The sequence below is a fragment of the Sinocyclocheilus anshuiensis genome, unplaced genomic scaffold (genome assembly GCF_001515605.1).
Source record: "Sinocyclocheilus anshuiensis isolate Anshui unplaced genomic scaffold, SAMN03320099.WGS_v1.1 scaffold2253, whole genome shotgun sequence".
In the NCBI taxonomy this organism is placed as follows: Eukaryota; Metazoa; Chordata; class Actinopteri; order Cypriniformes; family Cyprinidae; genus Sinocyclocheilus; species Sinocyclocheilus anshuiensis.
The window spans coordinates 5,480-14,724 of record NW_015551131.1 but is presented as its reverse complement, the minus strand read 5'-3'; the positions used below and the strand labels follow the sequence as shown (position 1 = coordinate 14,724).

Below are 9,245 nucleotides of genomic sequence, written 5' to 3'. Positions count from 1 at the left end.
TAATGACAGCAGACCCTTCTCAGCCGCTCCAGCCATGGATGCAACCCGGAAAACTATCGGCATGGATTTTTGCCGATAACCGATAGTTCCAGCAATCAACTATCGGTGCTGATTAATCGGCAAAACCGATACATCGGTCGACCTCTAATCCTCATATCATAAAATGTAAAGGTATTCACGGGCAACCCGTCAAAATAAAAGTTCGGTTTAACTTGAAGTCATTGCGGCAGAAATATATTACTATTGTTCAATAGAATGCACGTAACAGGCTGCTACTACTACTACTAAAATTATTAAAACCTTATTTTTAAGGAATAATCATACAATATTTCTTCAGTGTTTTAATTGTAATATTAAATGACCTTTATTTTCCAAAAAATAAAATTTGTTTAATTTTCATTACTTAAAAGATAGATTAAATGAATGTTTATGCCTTAAATGTAAATACACAACACAGAATTTCTGAGCAAAAAATCTTAAGGCTATTGTAAGAATAAATTAAACTTGTTAGTTTTTATGCTTTCAAATAATTAGACATGCTAAAACAGAATTTGTTAACAATAAAACATAAGGTTGGGAAAAATAAAAAATTTCCTAGGGCCCTAAACATGTAATTTTGTTACAAAGCCGTAAACCTAGGGGAAACACTGTATTACGTTTTAGATATGGTTATTTTTCTTACAAAAAACCCCCGCAGCCATGTGAGGCACTTTTTATTATGGATGGATGCGCTTTATTTCACTTTTTTTTGGACTGATGATCTGAAACACCCGCTGAGTGCCATTAAACAGCTTGGAAGATCAAAGACAATTTTTAATATAACTCCAACTGGATTCATCTGAAAGAAGAAAGTCATATACACCTAGGATGCATTGAGGGTGAGAAATTCATGGGCTAATTTTCATTTTTGGGTGAACTAACCCTTTAAGCACTTGTGCATAGTTACCCTGGCCCTGCTGCATAGGGAATCCAACATCCATTCTCATCTGACCAGGAGCACCAAGGGGTCCATTTACCCTTACTTCTTGACTTCGGCCCTGTCCACCCGCAATGTTAATGGCTCCTTCACCTGTATGAACCCAACAGGCCGATAAACACATTGTGCCAGTTACGTCAAGCATTAAATCAGGGTTTCTACAGATATGAACAAGTTAAATTTAAGACCTTTTTAATACCACCTTATATGAAATTTAAGACCTAAACCTGTGATGGAAATACACATCATCGCTGTCATAAATGCGTTTTATTATTACGATATACAGTGAACTTTTCATATCAGCAGACAATATTCCAATATCCCAGGACTTATTTACCTTTATTAAGGCCTATATATTCTTTTTTTTTTACCTTTTTAAATGTATGCATCATCTTTCATGTCAATTTCTTAAAATTGATCAATTAATTCAATTTACACTATAGGGCTGTTACCAGTCAAATTAAATAATTTACACTGCAAAATTACAACTGCAATAAATAATGTTACGAGATTAATGTTTAAAATACATTTTTGAGTATACAAATAAGAAATGTTGGAGTGAAAATGCATACTTTTAAACATACTAAACCACCAGTAGGTGGCGGTAATTCACTTAGTGAGTCATTACATCGTTCATTCAGCTGATTCGTTCAAAATGCTGAATCATTCAGTAACAAAACACCACCAAGTGTTGCTTGGAGAACGTGCGATACTTCTGTTGTGATCCTTTTTTGGAACTATTTTCGTTGGTGAAATAGAGCAAAACAGTATACATTGTGTCTAAAATGTAAGTTTGCTTGTTTTATTTCTTTCTTAACGCCAATCCAGCATCTATGGCTATATTCATGGCGAGAACCAGTTAATCCATACACAAGTCGATCCATACACAAGTCTTGTCTTGTCCGGGGACAATTTAGAATGTTCAGTTAACCTAACCTGCATGTCTTTGGGCTGTGGGAGGAAACCGGAGCACCTTGATTTTTGTAAAGTTTCCGGAAATTTACTGGAAATTTTCCACCCCTTTGCAACCCTATTTCTTTATGTGTGCTGTTATGCTCATTTGTTTAGAAGTCTCTGACATGGAGACAGGCAGCGCGACCTTGATACCAGAAATACACTATCCATTATCAACTGCTGTTTACGTTGAATGTAACGTTAATAAAATTAGAATAATCATTCTCGCATTTCGATGCTTCAATGGTTATTTTTTGTCACTTAGGTTTTAAGCAGTCTATTTGTCCGGGCAAGTAAAAAACCCATTTTAAACCAGCTAGAAGGCGTCAGCTAGCTGTAGCTCGACCTGTATTTTTTTACTACGTAACTAACGTTACCGTGGGAGGAAAATAACAAAAAAACTGTTCGGGTCTGTCCAATGATTGTAATGAGTCACTCCGTCACACTGGATTTTTTTTTAGCTGTAACGTGACCAAAAAATATTTAAGACCCATCGAATCTGAATTTAAGACTTTTTAAGGCCTTTTATTAGGAAAACTTTATTTAAGACATTTTAAAACTTTTTAAGGACACCCTGTAAATAAGGTCGCCAGCAAACCCTTGCATTGCCAGTGGTTCTGCCTGAGCAGATTCAACACATCCGTACCTTCAATATGCACGGACAGGATGCCCAGATCCCGCAGCTGCTGCTGGTTGTTTTGAGCCAGGAGGCGCAGTCGCTCGGCTGCCTCTCGGGGGATGTTGAAAGTGACTCGTACGCTGTTCCACGGCTCCACGCGCTCGGGTTCGAGCCTCTTAGTACCTTTATTAGACAAAGAGAAGAGTACAGGAGCAATATAAGCCAACTGAGATAGGAAAAAAACATTAAAGGCACCAAAACAAATCAAATTAGACTTTAGGGCTTTTAGTCAATGTCTGTTAGGTTTAAAATACAATGCAAGAAAAAAACTGGACTACTAGCCCATATACTAAACACTGAGCAAAGACAGAATGACTCTATATTTTTTAAATAAACATTTAAATTTAATGTACAGGCCTAAACGTCAATGAATCTTTGCAGAAATCTATTTTTCCAGCAGCAATGAATAATTTTTCATGCATACGAGTAATAATTATAGTTTCAAGCCAAATCTTGACCTAGTAAGAGCATATCTGGCATCCCCTGTAAGATCGTATCCAGCTTCTCCTGAAAGTCCTCATCATTCATGTTCCCTTTGAAGGCAACATAGATCATGGAGGTTGTGGTAGGGCTGCAGGAGCCATCGTCTCCATCTTCCACTCCGAGTCCGGAGTCGTGATCCGTCAGTGGGACGGCTCGAGGGGATTGTGCATCCAGGCAGAGCTGATGCGCCATAGCCCTTCACCAAAAGAGCTGCGTAGCCTCTGGAGACGGTGACACTGCTTAAAGAGAAACAACAAGATCAGTCACCACTATATATATATATATTAGGGCTACACGATAAATCGCATGCGATATTTAACGCGCATCTTGTCAGTAAAGCCGGTTCTGTAATCAGCGGTAAATCTCCATCACGTGCGTGCTTTCACATTGAGCAGCATTAACTACACAGAGCCGTTGTTCACTGACGAGCTGCGCAAAATATGAACGTGGTTTTGCGCAGCTCGTCAGTGAACAACGGCTCTGTGTAGTTAATGCTGGTTCCGCGCTCATAAATGCTGCTTTATCAGGAATTATAGGTCAAATTAAATTAAAATGCCAACGACACGTTTCTGAGGACAGTCAGTTCCCTTCAGATACATTCAAATAAAGACATCCGCGCCGCGTTTTGACGCGAAACGTGTAGCGCTCATATTCAGTGACATCACTGCCTTTTGAAGTTGAATCCAGCCGTAACGCGACGCTTGTCTTTCCGTCCCCAACTGTAAGACCTCTTGAAATTATCATTAAGACATTTCTTGTACCATTTAACGTATTTAAAACTTTTTATGGGCTTAAGTTTGATACAACTCACTTTAGGAGTGTTTAAGGACCCGCGGGTAATACCATGATTACAAATGTGACATTGAATTCAACTTGGTAACAGCCCAAATGTCTTATTATTCTAATTCCCTGATTAAATGTAAGAATTTGACTCAAAAGATAATGGACACTTTTAGAAAAAATGGCTTTATAAAGGTAAAAATGTCCATAAAATGCAAAAATCAGTTTAAACTTATTGGAAAAGATTAATTTCTATCAGTATGAACTGACCACCACACAGAATATGAAGAATATTAAAAACATTAGGAGTCAGCTGTCTTCGGCAGTCCTTAAGATACCAGCACAATAACACACTCACCAAAATATCGTCTAATTATCGTCATCGATAAAATCCCAGAAAATATCGAGATATTATTTTTTGTCAATATCGCACACCCCTACTTCATACAGTATTTAATAACACACAATAATACAATACAATAGGAAACAGTGACTGAGAAAAGCTGTGATGTAGTTTAATGCTTATATATAATATATATATATAAAAGTACTGTAGCAGTATAGGGAGGGTATCAAATGGTAATACCGTGACACTTTGATATAGACCATGGTATTTGCGAGGTACTTCAAAATTAACATGCTTATTAGTACTTCTTTGTTCGTGAACCCAAGACTAAAAGATATAATCAACTCAAAGAACACGGTGAAACAACAACGATGATTAAACGACGTATCAGTGAACGCATGTGGTAATGATAATTAGATGTCAAATAATGCTTCGAGGTGAGTTTCACTGCAAACTAACCGCGATGTAACCTGTAAATATCCCATACATAACCTCTAATAATATATTAGTATCCTTGCGATTATTGAGGACTTGGCTGAAGAGCTCTGTATGGGTTATTTCTCTAGCATTAGCATTAGCAATATCAAAACAAAGACAAACCGCATCATTTAAGCTAAAGACAAACAACACAGCATTATAATGACCTTAAAGCTCATGTCTGGTACACGCAGCCCTAACAACAACACCGCGGTGAATAAGTGAATTATTATTATTATAAGGAGTTTCCTTCACTCGGGCTAACTAATGTATTAGCTATACAAACACAGCCAGCCTCGTTGGTCACTGCCTCGCTAATATTAGCCTCTTGCGTCCATGCAGCGCACGCATTTACATGTTAACTTCATGGTAATGTTTCTATAAGGTAAGATCTCACCGTTATCAGTCCATCAGGAGTGGTTTTACTGCAGTAAACAGGTCTCTGCTAGCAGACGCTAGCGGCGCCTTCGCGAGGCGGCTGTGCGCGTCAGTTCAACGCTCGCGCCGGCGAGAGAGGGTTATGATCACAGACTGCTCTGTTATGATCATAAACTGTACGGTTATGATCACAGAAATATTATCGTGACAGAAAGATCACTAGCGGCACAACACAAGGGGCGGGGCGTAGTGACCGGAAGTGAACGCGTTTCAGAGCGGCACGGGTTCCGCTTCACTTGTTGAAAATCTTTTGTTTTTCAAGGCCTCCCACGCTGACTGACGCGGTCCCCCGTTCCAACTTCCGCCCTCCGGTGTACAGCTGTTCTCCGCTTCACTTGTTTGTTGTATCCTTGAAATATGTATACATTTTTATTTAGAGTAATGACCACGCCACTGATTATGACAACAGCCTCATTTTGATTTGTGAATTTTATTTTGCAGCTTATGCATGAATATATTGTTTATTCACTTTAGTTTCATTTCAAATTTCTTAATGCAAAGAAACGTTTTCAAGTTAGTTATCAATAGTTTTACTGTATGCTTAATCCTTTTTTTGTGAATTTGTAATGCAATGCATGCATTGGGGGTTATGTTTATTGTTTTTTTTTATATGCTTACGTTTGACACTTATTATAAATCATTTTATTCAATTTTATTCTAAACGTTCACTCATATGAAATATCTTTAGTCCTTCCAACTTTTTACATCTCAAGGACTCCTGCATTCTGAAATGAATGAGTTTGGAAATAATGCAAAGAAACTACACTACATATGCATATTTATTCTCCATCGTGATCACTGTCATTGCAAAGCTACTAAACACAATAGTGCTGTTACAGTGCAATAATATTCAATTGTGGCAGAACATACCAAATGTGCCCATTAACAGGAAGCTCACTTCACTTTTAAATAATCAACTGATCATCTCTCAGAAATATGTGCATAAACTAAAACTTATTTTACCGTTTCCACACCGAAGAGAAAATGCAATACAATTATATACATCAAGAAACTGACATCCACAATTTAAAATACAACTGTAAAAGGTAATAAGCATGGCATATATTAAACTGCATCTGAAAGCATATTACTGTTTCTATATTACCATTTTACAACTGGCGTTCTCTCAGCTTCATTCATTTTAGACTATTTCCTTAATGATTCCAGGAGGGTTTGATCGGCTAATAAAATAAGACCATACAGTTACTATTTTGTTACCACCCAACCCTCATTAATCATTATATAATATGTACAATCATTCATTCGTAAACTGGAGAAATTATTCATGTAACATTCACTTCAAGTAACATTTACTCACATTTGTGAAGATACTTCTTCATGAAGACTTCAAGAGACCTTGCAAGGTCTTGCAAGATATGAAAAAAATCCTTTCATTTGCCTTTATCTACCTTCAATTCGCATATGGCATAATCCTACACAACCCTGAAGGAACCACTAATTATGATAATAAAGAGGCTAATACTAAAATATACAGTACTAGTTAAAAGTTTGGACACACTTGACTGAATTTGTTCCTTGTGATCTTATGAGTGAAGGAAAAGCAGCCAGCAGATGTCCAGCACACATGAAACACCTTCAATACTGTTTATTTTACTTAAGCACAAGATGCTCCACATTATGTTTTTTAAGAGAAGTGTGCTCAGCTGGACTCTAGATGAAGGCTGGCGACTGAATAAGCTAAATATGTTGATTTGTTTGACATTTTCTGGTCACTACATATTTTGCACTTTCTTTTGTGTTATTTCACAGTTATAATTGCTTTACTATAATTCCACAATGCGGAAAATATCAAATATAATTTGAAAATATAATAAATAAAAGAGCAGGTATGTCCAAATGTTTTGACACATACTATATGTGTTGGAACCGTTAACCAGTTAAAGGAACAGTTAACCAGTTCACCCAAAAATAAACCTTTCCTGAAAACATACTCACCCTCAGATCATCCAAGAAGTAGAAAATATTTGTTTATTCATCAGAACAGATTTGGAGAAATGTAGCATTACAAAACATCATCCATCAAAAAACTGGTGGATTACTTGTGGATTATTGTGATATTTTTATCAGCTGTTTGGACTCTCATTCTGACGGCACCCATTCACTGCAGAGCATCCTTTGATGAGCAAGTGATGCAATGCTACATTTCTCCAAACTCATCTACATCTTGGATGAGCTGAGGGGGAGTAACTTTTCAGAAATTTTGTATTTTTGGGTGAACTATTCCTTTAACTTGACTAGTCATGAGTGAAATTACTTTTTATTTACCCTTTGAGGTAAATAAAAAGAAAAAAAAAACAGCTGTCTTTTACAATTTGTCATCATCGTGTGTGTGTGTGTATGTTGCTGTTTTTGTGGTGGGGTAGCAGGGAGCAGCTCATTTCTATCTACTGGACACTGTCCACCTATTTTGGTTATCAAGTCTATACTTGGAAATTGTTAACCTCATAACGTCCCCAATTAGTGCACAAACAGTACAGTAGCACAGAGTGTGTGTGTGTGAATCTAGGGCATGGACATGGACAGCGCAGAGGCGTCACTGCTGCGCGGGTCCTTCACACCAATGATCAGGTCATTGGTCCTCCGGGTCCCTTCAACCAGTGAGATGATATCCACCTTACGCACATCATGACCCTTCTGCATCAGAGACTTCACATCCGCCTCAGCAAATTTAGCTGGACAGAGAAAAAGAGAATTAAAGTGGAACTCCACCCTCAAAATCACACATCTACAGTCAAAATCACACATCTGCAGTCAAAATATCACATCTACAGTCAGAATCACACATCTGCAGTCAAAATAAACCTCTACAATCAGAAATCACACAACAATCCCATCTAGTCAAAAATCACACACTGCAGTCAAAAAAATCACACATCTAGTCAAAAAATCACATCTACAGTCAGAATCACACATCTGCAGTCAAAATAAACCTCTACAATCAGGAATCACACAACAATCCCATCTAGTCAAAAATCACACATCTGCAGTCAAAAAATCACACATCTGTAATCAAAATCACACAACTGCAGTCAAAATCACACATCTACAGTCAAAGTCACACGTCTGCAGTCAAAATCACACATCTACAATCAGAAATCACACAATCACATCTAGTCAAAAATCACACATCTACAATCAGAAATCACACAACAATCACATCTAGTCAAAAATCACACATCTGTAGTCAAAATCACACAACTGCAGTCAAAATCACACATCTGCAGTCAAAAATCACACATCTGCAGTCAAAATCACACGTCTACAGTCAAAATCACATATGCAGTCAAAAATCATGTCTACAAATAAAATCACACATCTGCAGTCAAAATCACACACTGCAGTCAAAATATCACATCTACAGTCAGAATCACACATCTGCAGTCAAAATAAACCTCTACAATCAGAAATCACACAACAATCCCATCTAGTCAAAAATCACACATCTGCAGTCAAAAAAATCACACAACTGCAGTCAAAATCACACATCTGTAGTCAAAATCACACATCTGCAGTCAAAATCACACATCTACAATCAGAAATCACACAACAATCACATCTAGTAAAAAATCACACATCTGTAGTCAAAATCACACATCTGTAGTCAAAATCACACATCTACAGTCAAAGTCACACGTCTGCAGTCAAAATCACACATCTACAATCAGAAATCACACAACAATCACATCTAGTAAAAAACCACACATCTGCAGTCAAAATCACACATCTGCAGTCAAAATCACACATCTGCAGTCAAAATCACACATCTGCAGTCAAAATCACACATCTACAGTCAAAATCACACGTCTGCAGTCAAAATCACACATCTACAATCAGAAATCACACAACAATCACATCTAGTCAAAAATCACACATCTGCAGTCAAAATCACACGTCTGCAGTCAAAATCACACGTCTGCAGTCAAAATCACACGTCTGCAGTCAAAATCACACGTCTGCAGTCAAAATCACACGTCTGCAGTCAAAATCACACGTCTGCAGTCAAAATCACACGTCTGCAGTCAAAATCACACGTCTGCAGTCAAAATCACACGTCTGCAGTCAAAATCACACATCTGCAGTCAAAATCACAC

General features: G+C 37.5%; 1 protein-coding gene across 9 annotated transcripts in view; it reads right to left on the bottom strand.

Annotated features, from left to right (window-relative positions):
• The window catches only part of LOC107663200 (nuclear receptor coactivator 6-like), a 29,014-nt gene extending 23,688 nt beyond the window's left edge, over positions 1 to 5,326 (bottom strand). For 7 of the 9 annotated variants that reach the window (XM_016453376.1, XM_016453369.1, XM_016453375.1 and 4 more), the window contains exons 1-4: positions 5,093 to 5,326; positions 3,068 to 3,328; positions 2,577 to 2,732; positions 947 to 1,069 (exon numbers count right to left, since the gene is read on the bottom strand). In XM_016453376.1, coding sequence (XP_016308862.1) covers positions 947 to 1,069; positions 2,577 to 2,732; positions 3,068 to 3,284 — 496 coding nt within the window. In that variant the 5' untranslated portion in view covers positions 3,285 to 3,328; positions 5,093 to 5,326. Of the gene's footprint in view, positions 1 to 946; positions 1,070 to 2,576; positions 2,733 to 3,067; positions 3,332 to 5,092 lie in introns of all 9 variants that reach the window. The other 2 variants (XM_016453370.1, XM_016453377.1) reach the window with 2 other exon arrangements.
• Between the last annotated feature and the right edge of the window lie 3,919 nt (positions 5,327 to 9,245).